We start from the raw sequence: 25,289 nt of genomic DNA, 5'->3' as shown, positions 1-25,289 counted from the left end.
TTTCCATGCAGCGCTCACTTAAGTGTTACTTCTTTATGCACTCCGGGTTTTTATTTCAGGCACATAATGAGTTATTTGTCTATCCTAAGCCTATAATTGTCACTGTAGCGGCAATAATGTTTCCTGCCATTTCTGTTCACACATACAGGCAGATGCATTGCATCAAAACAGGTGCGTGTGTGTGTGTGTGCGTGTGTGTGTGTGTGTGTGTGCGCGAGAGAGAGAGAGAGAGAGAGGGAAAGAGTGAGAAAGCAGAGTTGTGGTGCCCCCCTGTGGTGGCAGTAGGAAAATATGGTTACTGCCAAAACTGAGTTTAAGTGGATTGTGGCTGCATGCTGCAGCGGCACGTTGATTGAGGGAAACATGAATTCAAATAAACAGACACTCATTCACTGACACTAACTCACAAATGTGACTTCATCTGAATGGTAAGGGCTACTGGAAAAACTACAGATTAGCACAATAAAGCCATAAATCGATTCTCTGGTTGTCCCATAACATGTTGCATGGATGAATAGAAAACTGCACTACGGCTATATATATTAAAAAGATCATATGCCTCGATTTTTGACTGAATTTCCCTTAAACATCATTTATGGCTTAGAAAAAAACCGATTTCCAACATATTGCAGAGAAGAGTTTTTGTAATCTGTCCATGCCGTCTTAATATGACATCATGGCTGAATATACTGTCGCTGTATATTTTCTGTTTTATCTTTAAAGTGCGTATTTTAAACATCTTGCTGTATGCATCTATATTTAAAGCATGTCGTGAGCCTTACACTGTGCAGACACTGTCAAAGTGCCAAATACATACGCATCGTGAAGTCAGTGTAATCTCACAGATAAGCTTTAACAGTACAGCTTACAGAAACACTGGGCTTTATATTGAGACAGAAACGTTGTTCCCATTTCTGTCTCACTGAAGTAACTGTTGCTTGCGGAAACTGTTTTAACACGTCAGGACAGTCTGTATGTGAGACCGTTTATGGTTCATTTTAATGAGTTTTTAACCTGAGGCACACTTCCTCCTGTATGAATGGGGGCCTTCTAACTTTATTGCCGACAGACTGTGACTGCCTTTCAGTAAGTGTGCTCACTTGTGTTTAGGATACTGAAAAAGTCAGTATCGCATTGTTTTTAAATCAAACAGAGTGACTTTAGTTTTGCAACAGCACAGCTGTGATAATGATCCTCTGTGACCGGGCTGTGTGCAGCCTCGGTAGTGCATCTTCTCACCAACTGCGGGCACAGAGCGGCTGTGGCAGCGCGCCTGCGCAGTGCATCCAGGGGCTCGGCGGCGTTCGGTGCTGAAGTGGGGCGGATGGCAGAAAAACAGCGGCGATGGACTTTACACCGCAGGATTCCCATTTACGATGTCGTTAAATAAACACTGGGACGTCGCGCTTTCATACCTATCGCCGTAGGACACTGACAACCCACCACAAAGGGGTAAGGTGATAATTATTCTGCGCTAAGGGTCCACACGGGCTGGCTAGCTGACGTTAGCACGGCGCTAGCTGCTGCTCAGCTGCCACCGCCTCCTCTCTCTGCGAGAGATAGCCGATCTCAGGCTGACGGCTAAAGCTAGCGAGAAGAAAGTGGGTGGTGTTTGATTTCTGTAAAATGTCTGTGCGGCTGTCAGCGCTGTGCAGCCCTCTCTCTGACTGCATTAGCCCTCGGTGGTGTCATCTGGGAGGGAATTCCCTCTGCCGGCCGGCTGGTCGGACCTGCAGCGGCTGGGCTCAGATGGTTCTTGCAGCTGCAGGAGACACCATGCAAAAACAACCCTGCCGAGCAGCTAGCCAGCAGTGCTAGTGCACAGTGGGTGAGAGCAAGGTCCGATGAGTCTGTCTATTGCACATCTGAAGATATGCACAGGCCTTCAGGGAGATGCAAAAGATTCAGTTCTTCCACAGTGCACTGCATAAACAGTCCTGTTATCTTTCTCACTCTGGAGTGCATTTTGCATGTTTTGTTTAATGTACTGCACCGTTAAGAGCTCCTGTAGGTGCACAGTTGAAGCGGCACCATCACTGCAGTTTCCCATGGGTGTTTGGAGTCAGGAGCCCAGGTTATGTTGCAACTGCATCCTGAGAGTCTTCCTGGTTAATCTCATTAGGCATGCACTTTTCATTCAGAGAGGTTTAACACGATGCAAACTGACCTATCAGCATCTGATTTTATTTGCTTCTAGGATGAAGACTCTTTTCCTTGAGGGTGTAAATAAAGCAGTGAAACTCTGTGGTACCATTGTCCACATTTAAATGATCCCGTAAGGCATTTAGTGGTATGTGGTCTCAGCTACATGTCCGCTTGATCTAGGTTTTTTAGTTTTCTGATTTAGTTAGGCCTCATTTCTTGTTTCCAATAATTGATCAGGCAGTCAAACATGTTAGTGAGACTTGAAATTTCTTATTTTGTGTGGCCAATCATCAAATTAAAAATCAAAAACTTAAATGCAGGATATTCATTTTACACTAGCTTAAAGCAGATACGAGCAACAAATATACCACAGTTAACAAGATATATATGTTTTTCTTTTGACCATTCAAATAAGCAGGAAATCATTTCAACTTTAGTATGAACTTAACACCGACAACTGTTAGTAAAACGCTGCCCTCAGGATTGTCAAATAGAGCCAGGCTGTTATATAAGTGAAACAATGACTTGCTATAAGTTTGTGTGTATGGACATATGTGTGGTGTGACATCCATTTCTTTCTTTCTTTCTTTCTTTTTTTTTTTTTTTTTTTTTTTTTTTTTTAATGGAACATGATAAAGGGGGAAAAAAACACTTGAGATAATTTAGAAATGATGTTATCACATACAGTAGTGTGTCCAGCAGAGTAGCTCTAATCCCATTTTTGTCAGGACTGTCTGCAGCACATGTAGCAGAGTAGCATTAAGGTTGAGCAAAAGGCGATGTGGAATCGAGCCATATTGGTGAAATATGTTAAATTTTACTTGTATATTGGAGCACCTGCCTAGTATTTTATACAATCCCCTTGTACTGTCAAAACAGCTCTTACCCTCATGACTGCTTGGGTTGTCTGGCAATATTGGAAGCAGATTATTTTATTTTATTTATTTTTTTATCCTGTGAATTTCACCACATGCTGTGGATGCTCAATCAAATAGTCATTTGGGGAGTGTGATAGCCAAGTCAATCTGATTGTTAAGAGTGACATAATTAGACATTTCTGGACCCAAATGCTCCTTCAGTTCTCAAAAGCATATAAGCATTTAGGTACCGATGATAGCTAAAAGAGTTTTTTTTTTTTTTTTTCTTACTCCTGGAAAGCCATCAATATACTTATTCTTCTAGATGTTACACTCAGTTGTAGCATCTAGGATTCAGTAAAATGTTTACGAGATTGAGTAAAACGTTAAAATTTAGCAGTTATCTACATGTACTATAGTCTTGGATGAAAATGAATAAGTGCCGGTGAGGTTTCGAAGGGTTAGTGAAGTTAGGCTAGTTGTCCACCATGCTGTGATTAAGCTGATATAATCACAGCAGCACTTACAAAGTATTTGAGAAGTTTTAAGTAAAACAGTTTCCAATAAAGGTAAACTTTGGAGGTCAGTCACTGAGGTATCAAACCTGCAAGTACCCGATCAGCAGAGACAAATTAACTTAATTTAAGGCTCTCCCAAGGGTGTATAAGTCAACACCATCCACAAAACAAGGTTAATAATTAATATATTGCGGCATTGTTTAAATTATGTTACCAAAGCTTTAATCTCTATACTGAAATCTCACTTATTTCTGGAGCATTAAAATACTGGTACTGTACACCATGCGTTTTTAGAAAAATTAGCTTAAAAGTGTCATACGTAAAAATAATACAAAAAAAAAAAACCCTGTACAGAAGAAGAATAAGTTCTGATTGGATGTCGTCCCCACCAAGCATTTTCATCTCGTTTTTATTCGTTAACGAACGTGGCAATTAATTGCGTTATCGTTTTTATCATTTTAGGTATTTTTTATTTAGTTATAGTCTCATTATCATCATACAAAAAAGGGTCATTGATGAAAATATTTCGTCAACGAAATTAACACCAATAGAGGGTTGATATATCAGATTGGGCTGTTTGTTGTCTATCGAAAGCCATTCCTGTGCAGTTTTGTAAGTTCGCTGTCTGGGAATGATTGAGCCATATTGGAATTTTTCCCCTCACCTAAATTGGTAGTGGCATCAGTCTCTTAACTCCAAACTGGGCTGAGCTCTGTTGTAAACATTTCCAATAGTAATTCTCTTCATTTGTAGGAAGCACAAAAATAAATTTACATTGTTGCCATCTTCCTAACAAAAACAGAAAATCTCAAAGTACAACGAACAGGCCTTCTCTTAACATGCAGTTATGCAAAATAATTTTTTCATAGACTCTTAATATACAAGGGGAAACTATTGTTTTCAAACCAGTTTTAACTGGCAAGGATGGATATTGATACTTCCCTCACTTTGGTTTTACAGCAGAACAATATTGAGACAGCATGTTGTGTCATATGGGAGAGATGGCAGTGACACATGAACCCTGATTTTTTTTTTTTTTTTTTTTTTTTTTTTTTGCTCTGTGCAGCAATTTATCTTGCTAGACATCACCGAAGAGGAAATGAGCCATGTATAGGCTGGTGGTGGTGGTGGGGGGGGTCAGATCAGAGCTGATTAGGCTGCTAACCCACGATAAATGAGGATGTTTAATGTAGTTTTAGTAAATCTTTTTAGTATTTCATTTATATATTATCTTTATCTTCATTGGGGTTTTTTTTGGGGGGGGGGGGGGGTTTACACGCTAATTGTAGACTGCAAGTTGCAGACTGTTGATAATTTGCATAAAGAGTCTCCAGTGTTGAGGTCAACACCTCTAAGCTGCTGTTATGAGTATGCACACTGTTGGGTCACTAATTCCTGCATGAAAAACATGGAGCATGAGGGCTACCTAAGAGACACAGCAGCCTTAAGGCTTCACTCAGGGATGAAATCTAGCATACATGTATGGCATTTGACATTGATTGAGTGTTGGGTTGCATTGCCAATGAGCTTAATGTTCTGCATGGGCATTATTCGCTGTTTACTGCATTTCCTAGTTGAACTAGTCTTATTCTAACCACATCCTTTAGCTTATCACAAATACAGTATTTTGGTATCAGCATCTATGTAGGTGGCTAAGAGGAAGCTGCTGCACGGAAGTGTCAAGAGAAAACGTACAGCTCTGCAGCTGATGACTGTTTTCAGTACCGATAAATATGCCAGTTTTTTTTTTTTTAACACATTAAAGATTTAGAGTTAAAAAACCTTCCACATAATAGTGGACATTTTCCAGAGGAAATGTCGTCAAATAACTTTACCTGAAACCCCAAAGATTTAAAATTTTAGATAAAGAAAACCATTCCGAATCTTAATATTTTTAAAAGCTGGGATTGTGAAATAACTTAATATAATATTTAGCTGATGACCAAAATTATTTATGATAATTTTTCAGATAGTCAACCACCTAATTAATCAGCAAGTCATTTCACCCCTGACCCCTCATAGTTTGTCCACCAGAAAGCTTTTTTCTTTTTTCCTTTAAGTTCTGCTATGTAAGGGTGTGTATTAAAGGGACAGTTCACCCCAAATTAAATGTAAATTTTTACATTTTCCTCTGGCCTGTAGTGCTGTTTATCTATCTTGATTACTTTGGTGTAAGCTGCCCAGTTTGGGAGATATCAGTTGTAGAAATGTCTGCCCTTGTCTTGAACTTAATGGAAGTAAATGTCACCTGCCTTATGGTGCTTCAACTGGCATCACATTTATAAAAAAAACAAACAAAAAACTTAACAGCAATGTCTTTTTTTAGAAATCGTAGCAACTGTTTTCTTTCCTCTGAATTACACCTGGCAGCTATACAGGATATGACAAGATATAAACTCAGCTGAGCTGAGCTGGGCTGTTAGCCAGTTTCACAGCTATTTTGGCTAGCAGGTGTAGATGATAGAAAATAGTTCTACAACGAGATTCATGAAAAACCAGATCATGATTTTTGAAAAGCGGCATTGCTGCCGAGCTTGAAAATTAAGTTCTGCTCTTTGTAACATTTGCTTTTGTCTGCTTATTTCTTATTGTCAGCGGTCATTTTCACTGAAGATAATTTTTGTGTTTCTTGATGTTTTCTTTTTTTTTTTTACAGATGCTGTACCTTCACTGCGCCCTATGCTCTCAAGTCCATAAATGACCCTTTCACCGAGTTCTGAGGGAGCTTAGGAGGTGACAGTGAGAGAAGCAGAAGTAGCAAGTGAAGTAAGGAAACAAGGGGGAGGAAGTGGTAGCATTTCACCTCAGCTCTCGTGTCCCTTTCTGTGCCAGTCGGTCAGGGATGGTGACACCAGTAACCTCTCTGCCCTGTGGTGAAAAGAACCTCCTCGCCTTGCCCTACAGACGTTCAGACAGCCCCCCAGTCAGTCACTTCGTCAACCAGCCTGCTAGCATCCAGCAACATATTACCTCATGCCATGACTGCTCTGTCTGACCTGTGTTTAGGAACTCACTGATTCATGGTAAGTTTCGTGCCTGTCCAGAGATGTTTTTTTTTGTTTGTTTGTTTGTTTTAGAAACTGAGCTTGTATCTCCAAGTTTACTGTCAGAATGAGGCTTAAGCATTGATAAAGATGTTGTTTCCTTCCACATAAAGTGTGAAATATAAAGTAAAAGTCTTAGACCACAGGGTTAACATGAAAAGTCATTTATTAATAATGAAAGTTTGCGATTGTGGTCTTGGAGGTTCAAGGACAAAACAACACCTACCAGATCTTGTAAGATAATGTCAGCATCAAAGGTGACTGTTGTTACATCTTGATTTAATAGGGGGAAATTTGTAATTGTAAGTGGAGAGTTATTTAAAGCTGTTTTATTTTAAGCGTAGAAGTGAAAGAAAGCTACACAGTGGTTACTTATATATAATCTCCCTTATATATCACTTTGTTGATAGCTGTAAATGGAAAAGATTATCTTTCAGCTTGAAAGTTTATTCATTATCATTTGAAAAGTAGAAGGTGTTAACTCAGAGCCATAAATACCTTATGTTCACATAGCTAATGGTGAGATGCTTTTTCTCACAGTTTCTCAGCAAACGTTTTACCGTCAGGGTGGCATGTTCTTTTTTTTTTTTTTTTTTTTTTTTTTTTTTTTAAAGTGGCTTGAGCCTTTTTTCCTACCACAACAAAGTCAAAATGCATGCAAGCTGTTACTTGTGTGCACTTGTGACATCATTATTTTCTTATTTTACTTTTTGCATTTGGCACCTCATCAAAGAAAATGCCGTTTGCACAAATGTGAGGTTGAGGTCTGTACAGGGTGCAAACTTATCTGCAATTTGCATGCGGCACTAATTTGTGAAACAGGACGCTAGTTCCATTTGCATTGATTTCGTGAAACACTGGCTGATAGTGAAGCAAAGTGTATGTTTGGATGGTTATTTCTGGATAATTTGACATCCTTTATTTTGATATTTTTTAGTATTTGCAAAATCTACTGCATGTATGACAGATCTTATTCTGAAGCTTTCTTTTTCATGTGTTTTTTGTTTTTTTTTCCCTTCTGATGTTATTGTTTGTATTTCCACTCCTTATTTGCATGGCATGTCAGTGCAGCCTCCTTCTCTGGCTTTGGAACAAAGGCACACCCTCACTATGGTTTGCATCTAGCAGCCTGTTTTTCCATAGGAGCCACCCAATTGCTAAACAACTGATGGCTGCTCCACTGGACATGCAACGGCATTTGCATATCAGACTCATCTTTTCAGCCGTACCTTTCATGCACGTTCATAGAATCAAATAACATGTCTGTAGACTAGAGGGAACAAAAAAAGGAGAGAATTCATTTTTGGTTTTTTTGTTCTTTTTTTTTTAATCTGGCTTTTAATAAAAAGATTTTCATTTGAAATATGGCATTACAGGTAGGAGTTCTTATTCATTAATTATACTTTAGATTGTCACACTGCATTTAATTATATCTTTAAGGCTACACCCCTCAGTGAAGTAAATCTATACTTTGGATATGATATGATATAAGAAATTTTCTCTTTGTAAACAAGTTAATTTGGAGTTGGTGGATGGTGTCATACCCGGGGAATATCGCGCTAGGGTTGGATGAAAATGTGTTTTGGTTTGAATATACTTTTTTTTTTTTTTTCCCCCTATATTCAAGCTTTAATATCTGTGGAACCATTCACCTGATCTGTTTTATAGACTATTGTGTGCATTAAATGTGAGACAAACAAAACAAAATGTCAGTCCCCTGCAAATCTGTGGTTTCTCAAGGCCTCCAAATCTGCTGTCAGAGATCAAGAATCAAGCGTCCATCGTTCTGTGTTAACTTGAGCTACGCTCCTGAGAGTCTGTGTTCATAGAGCCATACTCATAACAGCAGCCATGCCATACAATAATTTTGAGTAAATATCTGGTACTATGGCTGCCATAGTACCAGATATTTACTCAAAATTATTTTTGAATGACCTAGCTCAAGTACTTTTCTGGATAATGGAATTTTACAATACCCAATATTGATGAAACACAACACTTGATGCATTGCAGATGAGTTGCATTCATGAAGGCAGACTAACTCAGACTGAATGTAATGTGTTGGCAATCTGTCTGCAATTATAAATTAGATGGCAGTTGCAAAACTTTGCCAATCTTGATGAGGGTAATTTCAGTCCAACCAAGTTGGGCCGGAATTCTTTGGTGCGATCTTGCCTACCACGAGTCAACCTGTGCACTTGTCTTGCGGTCGAAAGTGGTCACCCAGAAGTTGAGGGTATTGCACTCTCAGCCTCTTTATTTATTTTATTTTTATTTATTTATTTTTTCCTCCTCCTATTCGCAGAGAGGTAGCTGTCCTATTTTTACTCTAGTGACACTGAGCATTAATGACTGTCCAAGATGACTTTAATTAAAGGAGAGCACAGTGTGACTACAGAGTTGCTAGGTGCACACTTTTGTTTCTTGTTGCTATATTTAGGCATCGAGAACCATGCATAAAGTAGCTGCAATCACAGTGGCAAAGAAACCTTGTTAACCCATAAGAGTTCATGCATATTTCTCTTTCAAGGGAAACTCTATTCACAATTTCAAAAAAATCTTTTTAATTACAAACTTATTCAAGCAAATGTCCTTAGCATGTGAAACTGTGACACCGGTGTCACAGTGGGTTCTGATGGGATATGTCCAAACAGAATGTTTTGATGATGATGTTTTACAAAACTATGACAAATAAGTTCTCCCTGTGCATCTCTAGAGCACCTTTTAAATAGAATGTCTAAAACTATACATTTAAATTAAAATGACAAAAAAAAATTCTGTCAATCTGTAACATTTCTTTGGTAGAACCAAATAGGTTAGTGAGCTTTAGAGCTGCATCAGTTATTTAAAAGGATTTTCTAGCTGTTTGGATAAATGATTAGTCGTAGGATTCCTTCTGGTGTTAGACAGTTTAATAAAAGAAGTGAATACCTCTGAGAATTTCTTTTTACTTTATTGACTTCAGATGTAGATTAGATTAGATTAATTGAGGAAATAACTGGCTGATTGATCAGCAATTTAATTAATTGCAAGGCGTTTCCCCAATGAGACTTGTGCATGTAAAAACTGTTTTTTTTCCTAGTGGGACACCTAATCTATTGAGCAGCATTCATTAAAATTGTATTCTCACACAGACTATTTCAATAAGACACTAGGGAAAGCTTAGCTTTACACTCTGAAAGACATTTGTCTAAATATCCATTCAAGAGCTCCAAAATGAAAATTTGCCAAAATCTGACAGAGGGATTTGGTTTTAGTCTTCAGAATCTTTAAAAGTGAGTGAAAGTCAGTTTGAAGTCATAAGGAGAATGAAGGCAAACACTGCATGTGGTGTTGCTGTAGGATATCATTGGGTTTGTTACTCAGTCCAAAACAAATGGCATGATTGAATCATTTGTACAGTGATGGTCCTGATATTGTGTTTAAATGGCTTTGGTGGTCCCTGGGTAGTTGAGTACTGTTGTGTTTTAGGCTATCGAAGCTGTCATGGAGCAAGAAGCTGTTGGACAGGTCGCCAATCTATCGCTGGGCTAACACAGAGTGTCATGTGTCATTGTCATTTTAAAGCAAAAGATATAGCAGTACATTTTTAGGTTTTCATCATGTTTCCCTGTTTAAAGTGTCATCTTCTCTCCTTGTCATTGGATTTTGCACATTGCACATGACAGATGTACAAGACCCGAGTGGGTTAATATGAATCTTCCTGAATTCGTATGCGCCTGTCTGTGTTTGTGACACACAGATCCTGTTTTTTTGTGTCCGTTGAAATTAATTTGTAATTTCTGTCAAAGGTGAGTGAAAGACCTGGCTTAATGCCAGAAACCCTGTAACGTATGAAGAAGGGAAAATCCCCTTTTCTGTCCTGGCTGAATGCTCTCCCTCATTCCCTCGCTATTTCCAGTACACACAAATCCAACTATCACACAGTTTCCATTTTTTTTCCTCCCTCTAATAGAAAATAGAAAAGGTAGACCACAGGTATAAAATGTTTAAGTGCTTTTTTTTTTTTTTTTTTGGTCATCTTGTGCACGCATTCACTGTGAAGCCCCGGAGTGTGAGTGGAGTGGAGATGAGGAAAAGGCAGGCGGCTCATATTGAGGCCCCACCCCAGGCCCCTGGACAGCCCCGACCCAACACCTGCTGCCTGTGCTGGTGTGGCTGCTGCAAGTGTCTCTGGTAAGAAAGTACAATACTTTACAATACTACAGCACTCACATGGTATTTTTCTTTTCTGTCTGTCCCATTCACATGAATATCTCATAGACAGGCCTTGAGAGAATTTTTTCATATTTGGCACAAAAGGTTCCTCCATACTGTGTGCTTTTTATCAATCTTATGAGCTAATTGCAAGTCATGTTGTGCAACATGGATGTACTAAACTTGGGTTGGATATCAAGTTTGAGGCATGTAAACTGTACAGTGATGATCCCTCCTGCATTGACCCACGCAGCTCTTATTCGCCCACTGTTTGATTTCATTACTTGGTTACAATAAATGCTGGAGAATAGAATTTAGAAACATGTTTTGCACGTTTTGCAGCCTAAACCAAAGCTAGGCCAAACAGTTGCAAATTTTACACAGCTGTCCAAGAGGATAATTTTTTAACCACAGCAGGTGTACACTGCCTGACTAACACCAAAAAAGCTGATAAATGCTACCATTTTAGCTGGTAGCATTTATCAGCTAAAATGCCAGATAGTTCCCTCAGGAGCAGGTAGAGACCGACAAAGAACTAAAACAAAGAATATTATTCATTCTTTATTCACTCTTACACCATGCACGGCCCCAGTCTCACTGCTGCAGCTTGCTGCTCTGTCACTCAGTGAACAGAGTTGTGTCTGTGCCGGGAGACTGCAGAGCAATGCTGGACTGTAGTAGGATGGACTGAAGTGTGATGATCACTGCCATAAGAGAGAGCTGGTGTGTCTATACACACTCACCGGCTTCTTTGTTCACTCTCTTGGGTACAGCTATTCCACTGCTTATTAAGCCAGTCACATTGCAGCAGCTCATGGCATTTAGTCATTTAGACATGTTCAAGGCGACCTGCTGAAGTTCAAACCGAGCATCAGAATAGGGAAGAAAGGTAATTTAAGTGACTTTGAATGTGGCAGGGTTGTTGGTGCCAGACAGGCTGGTCTGAGTATTTCAGAAATGGCTGATCTGCTGATCCCACACAAGCGTCTCTAGGGTTTACAGAAAATGATCTAAAACAGTGAAAATACCCAGTGAGTGGCAGTTCTCTAGGTAAAAATGCCTTGTTGATGCCAGAGGTTGGAGAAGAATGGCCAGATTACTCTGAGCAGATTACTTTTTTTTTTTTTTCTGTGTGGTCGTTCACATTTCCAAATATATGTGACTTGTATGTGATCTCCTGTGTGAACTGCAAACAACCTAAAAGTGTCCCGCTTGCGCAGTAGAGGATGCAATAACGTCACCCGTAGCGAGCGTGCTCAGTGTTTGTGGAAGTAAACATGGATCAGGATGCAGAATAGTGATGTTTGTTGAGTGTCAATGATGTGCAGGTTGGATGAATGCCACCTGGCTGTAAAGACTGTGTTGTTCAGACTGTCATGAAAAGATCAGATCCAGGTCGCATGAGGACAAAAAAAATTGGATTTGGGTCACTTCAGGCTGCAGTGGGAACGTAGCCAAACTCAAATAATGCAGAAGAGCTTCTCTGAACACGTAACATGTTGAACCTTCCTGTTCTTAGTGGTACCACTGAAAACTGAGAGTACAAATTTGGAAAAATGACGATTATGCTGTCTTGATTTCTGCTGCAACATTCAGATGGTAGGGTCAGAACTTGGCATAAACAATATGAATGCATGGATCCGTTTTGTCTTTGTCTCCACACCATTATACCTCCACCATGGTCTGACTCCCTGATAGGATATTTTCTTGGTGCATTTTGGGCCCTTTACTACCAACTGACCATCATATAAGTGCCACAGCTGACCATGTCCATCCCTTTATGACCACAGTGTACCCTGTTGATGGCTGCTGCCAGCAGGGTAATGCACCATGTCACAAACCTCAAATCATCTCAAACTGGTTTCTTGAACATGACAGTTAGTACACTGTACTCAAATGACCTCCACGGTCACCAGATGTCAATCCAATAGAGCACCTTTGGGATGTGGTAGAACTGGAGATTCACATCATGGATGTGCAGCTGACAAATCTGCAGCAACTGTGTGATGCTATCGTGTCACTATGGACCAAAATCTCTGAGGAATGTTTCCAGCACCCTGTTCAGTCTATGCCACGAGGCCGTTCTAGGGTGTTCTAAAGGAAAACGCGGTTTCAACCAGATACAGCAACATGTACCAAATAAAGTGTTTGGTACATCCTGAAATTGAAAACAGAGTACCTACCCAACAGACTATATAAGAGTAATTAAATATTCAGATTCAGTCCTGCCTGTAGGAGGAGACACAGAGGAAATGAGTTATGTGGGATGTTTTATAAGTTAAGGTTGAGATTTAAAACCATGTGTAGTATTTCTAGTAAAGCAGGATAGATGTTACACACAAGGACAACCAGAACAGAGACAATCATCGGCAAAGTACATACTGTTGAAAATAAATACACAATGCACTTTTTAAAAAATAGGTATATTAGAGTATTAAATAAATATAGCTGGTGCATAGTAGGACACTGACGCAGTTGCCACTGTTTTAGCTTTAAGGGTTTGAAGGGAAGCAGTGACTGATGTGTTAAAGTGTATGTTGAACTAAAGTGTTTGTTTTCTTGTTGAAAGTATGTTTTATACCACTTTCAAATACGGAGCTGGAACTATCATCTTGACTTAACATAAAAGTTAGAGAGTCCTTTCTAAAGTTTAGAGCCACCTGTCACCATTTCTAAATGTATTTCTGAGAAGCAGCAGAGTTTCCAGGATGTCACTGAGCTCAGTCAAGTATCAGTTTCTAACGTTCAGGTCAATTGTTTTATGTGGCTCTGCTTTGAGGTTTGACAAAAAAAAAAAAGAGCAAAAAATGTCAAAATTTCTGTTCATCAAAATGTGAATTTTTGTTGTTTTCAGTCCTGGGTGATTGTAAATGTAATCAGCAATTATAAAAATGTCAACTTTTGTAAATTTTGATGGGTTTTTGAGCATTTCAAAAATGTTCAATTAAAAAAAAATGTTAACTTATAATGTGCATTTGTAGAGTCTCAAATTAAAGGACCAAAATCCAATGCAACATAAAAAATAAAAATAAAAAATCAGTGTCCTGTCACGTACAGATTTCACTGTAAGTAAGAAACTTGTTGCACTGTATTGCCCATTAGCAAGGCACCAAAGCCAGGTGCTGATATGCAACTCCTACATCTGCCTTACTGTGGCTCCAGTCTTGCCTAGAGAGGAGAGTGAATGAAACATTGTTTTCAGGCAGTGAATGGTGAATGTGCTGCTTTTTTCACACCACTTCATCTGAAGTGGTGGCAGCCTGTGGACTGTGACTCCGCTGTGTTTTTTCAAAAGCTTGTGTCAGATATCCAGATTGAGCCTGGAAATTTGTCCCCAGTATCCTATATGGGGTTTTTTTTGTTTGTTTGTTTAAATTTTAGTGTCAAGGCCCAGCGGGATAATTTGTCCAGCTTATGTGACACAGCTTAGAGTTGTGTATGAGCTGCTTGTAAAGCTCTGACTGCTTTCTATGTCACTTTTTTTTTTCCCTTGCCTTCGTGCCAAGTCAAGAAGTAGAGGCATGTGTGAGTTTGTGAAATCTTGTCTACCTCTATGTCGTTTTAGCAGTTGAGTGTGTATGAAAGTATTAATTTTTTTTCTCCCAACCTCTTACCCTTTAACCCCTCCTCACCCACCCTTACACAAGGCCCTATTCTGGTAAGGGTGCTTTCTATTTCCATCCACACATCACATGCAAAACAGCTGTGAGGAACAGCCTGTATATTTAGCAGTATTGTGAGGGCGCCAGAGGGCTGTGGCTAGCTTAGCTCATTACGGCTGTACAATGGGGACTTTGACAAGATACAGCAAGAGGAAGGAAAGATCCTCCATGGTGGGGACAAAAATAGACAGCCTCAGTATGTGTTTCATTGTGGACTCAGCAAGTGTGACTGAGCTACAATAGACACAGAGGCTACGTGAGTGTTTGCATAAAGACTTTAACTGAAGCTTAATCGTTTTAAGTGAGTACAGATTAACAGCTGAGAGAGTAGAGCTGCTTTCAACATTCATGTTAACAGTTTTTTTTTTTATTGTGACGGTTGCCTTTTATTATTTTTAATAATCAGTTTTCTAAAACTCAAGGTAGTGTCTTAGTAAAAGGCTGGAAATGGAAAATTATGGACATTATATTTAATAAGGTAGTGGTTCGTGAAACTTTCTGTAACTGTCAGGCATTTGAGACTTCATAATATAACAGGGTAACATGCATTAATTGTAATGGTAAGCCGAAATTTTACTTGACATATAAAAGATCTTTAAATGTGTTACTGCATTTTGTCCATGAGCCCTGATCAGTGTAAGGCTTGTGTCGCTTTTTTTTTTTTTTTTTTTTTTTTATCTACTGTTACTAAGTCCTGGTCCTAAATTTAAACCACGTATCTTCCTTATCTACACTCAGTGGCACAGTGCAAACTTGCTTAAATGAAGGCCTGCATGAAAGTCTAACCCACGACTGAACATTAAGGCATACAGTAAACACGGCCTACATCACAGCTTCCGTTTTTAATAGTTTCAAAAATATTTCATACAGTGGCCCTTTGCTATTTTGAACAATGCATGTAGAGGGTAAAGGTAGGGGCTGTTTTGAGACAGAGGTTTAGAGAGCGTAAGATGCTGAGACACTGAAATATATCAAGAGTTTATTAACCCTGTGCTTGCTGACAATTACTGGAGCATGCTGTTAGTTCAGATATAATTGATATAAGCCCCTGGCTGCCATTTATATGCCTCCTGATGTTGTGCATTATGAAGCAATTCCCAGGTTTAACACTGTGCTTTGGTTTATTTGACAGCTGGTGTACCCATGGAACAATACACAGGATTACTAATAAATCTGGCTTTATGTAGCTGGTCAAGTAAATTTGACCATCTGATACTTATCTTGTTCACTAGCTCTTAAGAGCCTTCACGAGAGGAGAAATCAAGTTGGTTGGAAGTAATGTAGATATAGAAGAAGTGTAGCACTATTTTACTTAGATCATTTGCTTCCACATAAGATTTTAGTTAGGAGTGACCAGGATGGACAGGATTAGAAATCAGTATATCAGAGGGACACCTCAGGTTGAGCAGTTTGGAGACAAATTTGGAGAGGCAAGGTTGAGATGGTTTGGACATGTGGAGAGGAGGCATGTTGAAGATGGAGATGCCAGGTAGGAGAAAAAGAGGAAGACCACAGAGACGATTCTGTAATGAAGGAGGACATGCAGAGGATTGGTGTGACAGAACAGGATGCTGGTGATAGGGTGAGATGGAGGCGTGTGATCTGCTGTGGCTACAACTAAAGAGACCCCAAAAGAGGAGAAGGAGCTTTCGTAGGTTCACACACGACCCGAGCCTTTTCTGTGTTTTTTTTTTTTTTTTTTTTTTTTTTAAAAGAATCATGATCCCTTTGCCTTTTGAAATTAACACTTTTAATTACAATATTAGAAAAATCCACCCTGAATAAACAGTTAAGTCATTTTTACCGTTATAGGACTAGCTCCCCTGCTATCAGCAGCAGATGGTTAATACTTGTTGGGAAGCTTTTATTGCACTAAATATAACCTAATGACTTACAGTCAGCTCATGGCGTCACATGCATCTTCTGCTCCTTGAAAGGGCACATAAATTGTGTAAATAACAAATTAATCATGAATTATTTATTTTCCTTTATCTACCACACCCTATGGTATCAAAAACACTGACATGTTCATCAGTCAGTTTAATGTTGTATTCTCTATATAAATGTTAAAGAAACTTAAAATTAAATAAACTAAAAATTGACAAAAAAATATAAAGATAATGAGAATTTGTATCTTTAGATTACTCTGACTTTTGTGTCCATTTCAATTGCCAGACATATGTTGAGGCTTTTTTATTTTGGTAATCATAATAATTTCTTTCTCTAATCAAGGAATGAAGACAGAATTGAGAGGAGTGAACGACAGACCTGCACCAAGATGGACAGTATTGAAGCTACTGAAGAACAGTAAGTTAAGTCATCATTGCTCCCGTTTGTGTGCCTCTGTTAGTCTAACACAAGTGTGCATGTCGTAACTGTAGACGCCCTAGTCTAGAGGAGGTGCTGTCGTGGGCACGAAGCTTTGAGATGATGCTGCGTTCGCTGGAGGGCCGGGAGGTCTTCAGGCAGTTTCTGCGTTCTGAGTACAGCGAGGACAACCTGCTTTTCTGGTTGGCCTGTGAAGAGTTGAAAAAGGAGACAGATCCCACAGTGGTGGATGAGAAGGCCAGGATCATATATGAAGATTATGTGTCCATATTATCACCCAAAGAGGTGAGCCATCACAGAAACGCAACCAAAACACTTTAAATCAAGACTTCCACAAAATAACAAGCAGGTTTCCTCCAGGGCACTTTAGTCCTAACTGATTTCTCTAACCCATGGGTGGATTTCTGTGGTAGTCTCCAGTAATTAATCCTAATGAAACTGGTGATGCCTTACTCTTTTTCCTGTTCCACTAGATTTCCAAGGAATGCATGCGCCCATCAGGAATAAGTGTAATCACTTTACTGAGCCCCTGATAAATGTTCAGTTTATCCACTACTTTATGACCAAATGCCTGCAAAATGAATACAGTTTCCATCAGCCACACCTACACTTCCTGTAGAGTTTATTGCTAATTTGAAAATGTGACCATGACAACAAGTCACTACACTAAGACTGTAAACATAGTTCATGGCTGTGGGTTCTTATTTCTAAATTACACCATACTCTATCCAAGTGGGATGTGCTGTTGTAATTTACAACAATAAAATAGTCAGTTTAGTAGTGCGTAGATTCCCCCCTGTGCCAACAAAACAGGTCTTCACCCTGCACATGGACATGGAACTCTGGCAGGGGATCCTTTGGTTCCTGTGCGTAACGGGCTGAAGCCTCTGTGGAACAGGCCTGTTCTGGCACATTCTGCAGATGGTCGATTGGATTGGGATCTGGGGGTTTGTAGTGTTCCTCAAGTTATTCTTCAAAGTTATTTACTTCATCTATCAGTAGGGTTGTCACAATAAATTTTAAACTTGGTACAAATACCCAGGAAGATACCATTTTTTGATACCACCTGAAAAAAATAACAAAATTGAGTTTTTTTTTTTCCTTTTTTTAAAAAAAGAAAAGATTAGAACATTACTGGTCCTGGCACATATATTCTGCTGCCGTCCTGTTTGTTTCCTGTGCTTCTGGTGATTTGGCACCATATTTCCTTGGTGATCAGTGGTGGTAAGGTAGGCTGCCACTGTTTCTTTTCTAGTTGATGCAAGATTTTTCTCTGCTTCTTTCTGGGACTTTAAGAGAAACCTGACATCTTTTAGACAAATAATTATGTTATCCTGCTCAATTAAAACTGTCCAATTATGTTACAGAGAGGCAGGACTGATAACTCAACAGATAGCTAATGTGGCTATCGGGTAATTGCTAATAGTTAAATGGATAATGTTAATGTGTGCAGTGCTCAGGTAAACAGTTATAACGGTTTAATACTTTATGATCAGTAAAGGTCCCATTTCAACAACACTAAAGACCAGGACCTTATTCCAAGAAGTATGTTCAACAAACTCTGAGCTTAAAAATAAACTCGGAGTTGATCAACTCTGAGATCGACAACTCTGAGTTTTCCGTTTCAAAACAGCTGATCAGATTAAGGTGAGTCAGCTCTGAGTATGTTCACCCTGAGTTAAGCGCATGCATGAGTGGAGAAAGAAAGCCATCATCAGCGGAGCTCCGATACCACGATTCACCATGGCAATGGGTAAATAAAGAGCAGGGCATCCATTTTAATCCAGTGGAACCAGGAATATGAACGCGTGTTAGTGCTGATTATGATATTTATCTTAAAAAACAGGAGAGAAGAAAACAGTCATTTTAATCATCTTGGCCCACTCTGTCATCATCATAGACAATATAAAACTTTATAACTTTTAAAGTATGTATTTCTTTTATACCATCTTTCATTATCATTTAGCCAACTTGAATTTTGATTAGAAGCATGAACTAATTTGATATTTAAATCATATTATTCATTTGTAACCTGACAGGGTCAAAATGTAGGTGACAGAAACTGAAGATAGAAATCTGGAGAAACAGACCTGTGATATTAGTTACCCAGACAGCAAGAGACTCTGGACTGGATCTGCCTCCAAGTCTGTTTTTTATTAAATAAAAAAGCTGTTTGCTATAATTTATGAGCATTTAATTTTTTTTTCAGTAATTTTGCAGTAAATTTTTATGTACTAATGGGATTTTCTTTTCTTTTTAAATAGAGATTTTTATTATTCATGGCATTAGTGGAAAAAATGCTTAAAGAGATGAACAGAAAAACCCTTTAATGTTCCCAGTGTAAGCCTTTATAATTTTAGCTAATGTCAGCCTTCATTGATAGATGATGGCTTCCTGACAGCAAAGTTTTTTTTTTTTTTATGAATGTAAAGTTCAGAAAAGGCAAACATATCTCAATTGACTAAGCTTTTATAGAGCCGTCTATATCAGCTGTCAGCTAGATTTTAGATATTTCAGAACAGTTTTAGAAGGATGTGACATTTTAAATAAAGAATACAGATTGTGTTGGGGAAAAAGCCGCTATGAATGGATACAAAATGGATCCAGATGGGATGAGCTGGGAAATGACCAGAGCTGAAGTGGATCCAGTTTGAATCCGTGATCCTTATCCATTTTGGAGCTATCCTGCTGTGCAGTTGGACTCAGACGCAGTTTGCTTATCTGGAGCCTGTAATACCTTCGGGCAGATCCGGTTCTGGGTCGACCCACTGAGATTGATTTTAGGTCATTTTCAGTGGAAAATATGTCAAGAGTCAGACCTTTCAAAATGTTGTTTGATATAAGTTAATGACTGAGTCTCAAATCTGTGAACAACTTCTAACATGTTCAGAACAGCTTCATACAGATAAGTTTGATGGAGTAGAATTTGAGTATAATTTTTATTTATTTTTTTGGGACAGCCATACTTGGTTGTCCAATAGAACAAGTTTTGTAATTATCAGTTCTGGTGGCATCCCTATCTATCAGTGGTTTTGATGCTGTGGCTAATCAAGTGTATTGGTGCTTATTTGTTTACGACACAGAAGCATATAGTAAAGCCAATGAGCCTGTGACACTTTACTCAACAGAGGTCTATGCAGTTTCCTAATGCATAGATGAAAGAAACTTAATTTTAATCTTGATTTTTTTTTTTTTTTTTTAAACTTGTGGCTACATTAGCAACATGCTAGCTGTTGTGTCTGTATTTTGAAGAGTCCAGTTACAATTACAGCACATGACATTTTTGTTTTATTATTTTCACATCACTCTGTATGCTGTTATTGCTACCAACTGGACTGATCATAGTGGTTGCAGTCTGTTGCAACATGTGTTTACCTTTCTGGGTAGGTGGATGATTCAATGGAGAAGTTTAAATCATTAGCACATTTCTTGTGTAATGTGTCAGTAAAGCCACAGATCATCACTTCTACTTAACTTTGTTCTCCTTACCCGAGGTGAGTCTGGACTCACGGGTCAGAGAAGGAATAAACCAGAGCCTGGCAGAGCCCAGCAACCTGATGTATGAGGAGGCCCAGCTCCAGATCTACACCCTGATGCACCGGGACTCCTTCCCCCGTTTCCTCAACTCCTCTGTTTACAGAGACCTCCTGGCCAGCAGGAGGCGCACCTGCCTCGACACCTAGACCCCTCCGGCCTCCATCATTGCCATGAAACGCCAACAAGACTACTACTTAAACTTCAAATACTACTATGGTGCCAGAAGTCGGGTTTGGAAATCTCTCCCTCTTTTTTTTTTTTTGATTGAAAAGACTGAGTGACATCCGAGATAGCTTGTTGTTTTGGGGGGTTTTATTTATATTTTTTAAGCAATTTATATCCAGTTCTCCACTGGAGCTAGGTCAGCCTTTGCTGGTTGGTTATTGGTCAGTTTTAGACCATTAATGCTGGCCAGTGATTGTTTTGCTAGCAGTTTGTGCTTTTTGTTACGGTTAACTGGCCAACCCACGTATCAGCTGTCAGTTGAAATGGCCAACCTGATGGCCAGCTGTTGGTTAACTGTGGACAAAGACTCCTCAGGCGGTGGGAACAGAGAGAGAGAGAGAGAGAGAGACAAAAAGGACAAGCCCACTGTTCCTGTACTGTAATATTTTAGACCTCATGCTTTTTACCCTCACTTTGATATTCTCTGTCTTTACTCATTCTCTTTAACAACTTTTTAGTTTTTCCAAGTCTGTCCCATTCCTCTGACGTGTTTCATTTTATTTTGCTTTTCATTCCTTCACTGTCACCTATTTGTTGGTGGGATTTAGGGCATTTTTGCCCTTTTAACCAGTAGACACACTGGCTCTGCATGCAACTCTCTCTCACTATGATAGCTTGATGATATAAGCTGTGGACTGCAACTGTTTTTGAATATTAAGAGGTATTTAGGCAGGGCAGGTGGGCTGTATCTGTCTGGCTGTCTGTGTTCAGTGAAGGGAAAAAGTATACTTCTGACAATTTTAAGCTTACTTCAGTATTTTATTGAGGAGATTTCAAGGCTTCTGCAGCACGGGCAGCAGCAGCACCTACCCATTTATCCACCTGTCCATCCAATCCATCCGTCCATCCGAGCACTTTCCTTCTTTAGGATTCGTTAACTGGGAGAAGTAAGGGCTACAATTGTGGTTGGGCAGCTACATCTGTTATTACTCATGAACTTTAAACAAAAAAAAATATCTCCACTGAGAAAATCACAATGCCTTTACATGTAGGAAAAGGCAGCACAAGTGCTGCTGGAGGTTTTCTGGAAAGCAACCACAGTTTGTCCACCGATCCCTACCTCCCATTATTTGACCCTCCTTTCCCTACCTCCCTCCTCCTCCTCCCTCCAATTCAGACCATCAAGGCCTGACAAGCACAGGTGTCCAGTCTGGGGAAAAACACGGCTGGAGGGGGAAAAAAAATTACATTGAATCCAAATAAATAGTCATCTTCATTTTGAAATTCTTGAGCAGAAATGAGAGCTTACCTTTTAGTGTTTTACATTGAATTTGAGCATTATGGAGAGCCGGTTCTGCTTTAAGAACAGTAGCAGATATTGCAGGCGTTGATGTAATTAAAGGGGTTATCAAGTCCTGGCCTTTGTCTGTAAGGCTCTAGCTTTAGTTGTAGATAACAACCGAGGATTGGTTGCCTGTTATAAACAGTTACATAAACCAGGTGCCAAACATGATGTCAGAGATGCTGTGATGTTTCAAGGTACTTGTCACCAGGCTGTAGAGCCTTAGTCGTTCTGCCGTGTGGTGGTCCTTCAGTTAGCTACTGCCTGTTCAGGACACTCATTTCTTTTTGCCAGAGCTGATGAAGAGGGTTGGTATGTCATGCTACACACTCGCCTTTTCAAAAAGCCGACTTGGTTTCAGCATGCTGTAGTCAAGCAGTTAGCATGCTTGTGCTAGCAATGCCAATTCTCTGCTCTACTGCCAGCCCTTACACACACTCTGGTTTGACTTTGACAGCATGCTACAATAATGGCCATGTGTTTTTGTGACACATTTACCAGGAAAAAAAAAAACATGAAAAGTTTAAGGGGTATTGCCAAATCCCATTAATATTTTTAGTATATGAAATGCTGGGGTGTTTTTTTTTATTTGTTTGTTTTTAATGGCAAACATTTGAACATGAACTTTGTTCCGGGCCTGTGGATGTACAGTAGAAAGTGCATGAGTGCAGTATATGCTACTTTTTTAATTAACTGAGCCTCAGAGTGTATTCATCACTCAATGGATAGCTGATGTCCTAGTTTGCTTGGGTGGGTAGTGCCACATCTTAGAGTGTCAATGAAACGGTGCCATTCCTCACTGATTAATGTAGGCATCCATGTTGCTGGCTCCTTTAACTACCTAACATTCATGTGCCAAGCTTGGTCTAAATTAAATTACGATGCAGGATGCCTAGCAGGCCATTGAAGTGCAATTGGATATAGTTAAGGATGATAGATTGTTGTCAATTTGAGGCTCTGTCTCACTTCTGAAAGTTAACTAATACCTTTCAGGATATAAAGATTTAGTTTATTGCCACTGTTTCTAGACAGCAACTGCGGGTTTTGCTGGAGAAACTAAATAAATAAAAAAAATGAATTGGTTTGTCTTGCAAAACAAAAATGCAGACCCTTTGTAGGAGCCTGGGATTTTGATGTTTTCTCCAGACTTATTTTCAGATGAAACAGACAGTTAGGTGGTCACAGCAGTACAAAAGCTGTCTGTTATGAATAATGGTCCGAAAGACAGGGTGAAACTAATAATCACACCACAGTTTTGTAATGTTCCTCATTAGAAATATACTCTTGTTTAACTTTTGGCAATACAGTGCTCACATGCAGGCTACATTAATATCCATAAGGGCTTGATATTGCTTGGCTGCTTTAATGAAGAGCTGTGCATGCATGCGCCCAGATGATCATAAGCAGAGGAATACAGAGTAATTTACCAATTCTGATACTGAAGGATCAGTTTTCACTCTTACTCCTTGGAACAGTTTTATCTTTTCAGGAAGCAAAAGCATTTTAGACATTTGTATTTGGACATCTCTGGAACTTTCTTGACTCGCTCATAAAGCTCTCATGCAGACAAATCCCTCTTCTGCACAGTATGGCTATGTTTCCCCCCTTTTTTTCTGAGTCTATATAAGTAACATGAGAATGTTTCACCAAGAACCAGATAATGAAATCATGGTGCAATCAAAACAAGTTTACATTTATAAATTGTGAGATCTGTGTACCTTATGAAATAGTCGTAACAGTGGGAACTAACAGCCAGCAGGTTTAAAGCTGGCGCGAGTCTGTGCCCAGGGTTAACAGGCAGGCTCGAGTTTAAAACTGGGAGTGTTTTACAAGCAGGACAGACACAGTAGAAACCCAGGTTTTCTGCTCGCGTCCATTCCTCTTAATTTATTGTGACTTTTACACAGCGTGGAGAAGTACACGGCTGTTTATTTTTAATACCTGCATTTTAAATGTGGATTTTACAAGCAATGATGAAGATGTGAAGTGATGTAGTTGTCATCGCCGAGTTTAGATTTTTGTCTTTAAATTTCCATGGTTTCCAAGAGAAGAAGGTCTTTAAAAATGTTGCTGTGGTTTTTATTGACTAAAAATAAAAAACGGTTGAGAGCTAGAGCTGAAAGTGTCCTGATGGGATGGAGGAGGTTTGCGAAGCTTTGGCCTTACCGACATGTTTAAGTTTTTTTTCTTTGTATAAAAAAAGAAAACAAACGTCTCTGTAGGCTTTTCACTACCTCTCATGTTGGTTCATTTGTTTCACATCTAGTTTTCAATGTACAAGTTGTTTTTAGATCTACTTGAAGCCTAACACTGTAAACAAAAATGTGCACAGAAAATGACTATGTATATGACCAGAGGGGTTAAAGAGAGTTTGGCCTAGTCAACATTTATTATTTTGTTTGTTTGTATGTTTGTTTGTTTTTAATTGTGTTGAGCTGAACTAGATTTTGCATCTCTAAAGAATTCAGGAATCCACTGTCTAAGGGCTAATCCCATTTTTGCCTATGCAAATCTGTTACTGTGGGGGAGTTGGGAAAGGGCGAGCTACCGCACCTTTCACCTGTTTTAGATGGACCATGGTTTACATTGCCCTTTGCTGATATTCTTCAATCTTATTCAGCAAAAATGTACGCTTAATATACAGAGAACATAGTATATGCCTTCGTGATGATAAAGAAAAGAAACCTTGATTGAAAACAAATAAATGTGTTGTCTGACATTATGTGGCTGTGTGCTGGAGTCTTGGTAAAATAGTTGACTGGAATTCAACTTGACTGACTGTCATAAAACTGTCATTACTCAGGCTACAAGACTTGTAGCTGACCCTGTGCAGTATTTCCTGACTGAGGGAATCAATTTTATTTATTTTAGGAGCAACCACATTATGACTTTCTGTGACAAACATGCTACCCTGATGTAGACAATGAGGTAAACAAGGGACCAACAAGGTTTTGTCCTTGTCATTTTTAAAGCCTAAGACTATGTAACTTTTGGGAAACAAAGGCTATTGTTGCCACAGGTTAAAGTAGGGGTAGAACTCAACTCCTATGTCTCCTCTGGGCTCAGAATATAGCCCAGAGGTTTTTAGGGGTTTTTTTTTTCTTTTCAGGCCAGATCACATTTGGGAGAAGTTTGCCCTCGATACTTTCTGCTAGACCAGCTTGTAAAGGGTGTATTTTAACCAAACCCACAATCTTATCCCAAACCTACTTAACTACTTTGTTTTACTGCATAAAACTAACCAAATTGCAACTGGAAATAATATAAAAGTCCTAGTACAAAGACCTGAAGGCAAACCTCTCCGACTACTGACCAAATCAGGTGAGTAGTACAAGACAGAATCATGGAAATAGGATAAGGTCTTACAATGGGCCAAGCAGAGGACTTTGAACTTGGAGTAATGTGAAACCAAAGGGTTGTGAAGCACAACCATATTCCTGTGCATGACTGGTTGGTGGGACTTGGAACAGAGATGGGAGAGCTGCAGGAGGAGG

General features: G+C 39.3%; 1 protein-coding gene across 2 annotated transcripts; it reads left to right on the top strand.

Moving 5' to 3' along the window:
- The first annotated feature begins 1,275 nt into the window (after positions 1–1,275).
- Positions 1,276–25,282, top strand: rgs17 (regulator of G protein signaling 17). 2 transcript variants are annotated; one of them, XM_030748782.1, is made up of 7 exons: positions 1,276–1,452; positions 6,177–6,286; positions 6,425–6,543; positions 10,610–10,740; positions 16,656–16,730; positions 16,805–17,036; positions 20,246–25,282. In XM_030748782.1, the coding sequence occupies exons 3-7, from the start codon at positions 6,541–6,543 to the stop codon at positions 20,432–20,434; spliced, it is 630 nt and encodes a 209-aa protein (XP_030604642.1). In that variant the 5' UTR covers positions 1,276–1,452; positions 6,177–6,286; positions 6,425–6,540; the 3' UTR covers positions 20,435–25,282. The 2 variants fall into 2 exon arrangements, with proteins under 2 accessions (XP_030604642.1, XP_030604641.1); XM_030748781.1 differs by lacking the exons at positions 1,276–1,452; positions 6,177–6,286 and having other exon boundaries at positions 6,295–6,543.
- Positions 25,283–25,289: the final 7 nt, after the last annotated feature.

The sequence above is a fragment of the Archocentrus centrarchus genome, chromosome 15 (genome assembly GCF_007364275.1).
Source record: "Archocentrus centrarchus isolate MPI-CPG fArcCen1 chromosome 15, fArcCen1, whole genome shotgun sequence".
Lineage (NCBI taxonomy): Eukaryota > Metazoa > Chordata > Actinopteri > Cichliformes > Cichlidae > Archocentrus > Archocentrus centrarchus.
Note: the sequence above shows the minus strand (reverse complement) of the source record. Positions and strands in the feature narration are given on the sequence as shown.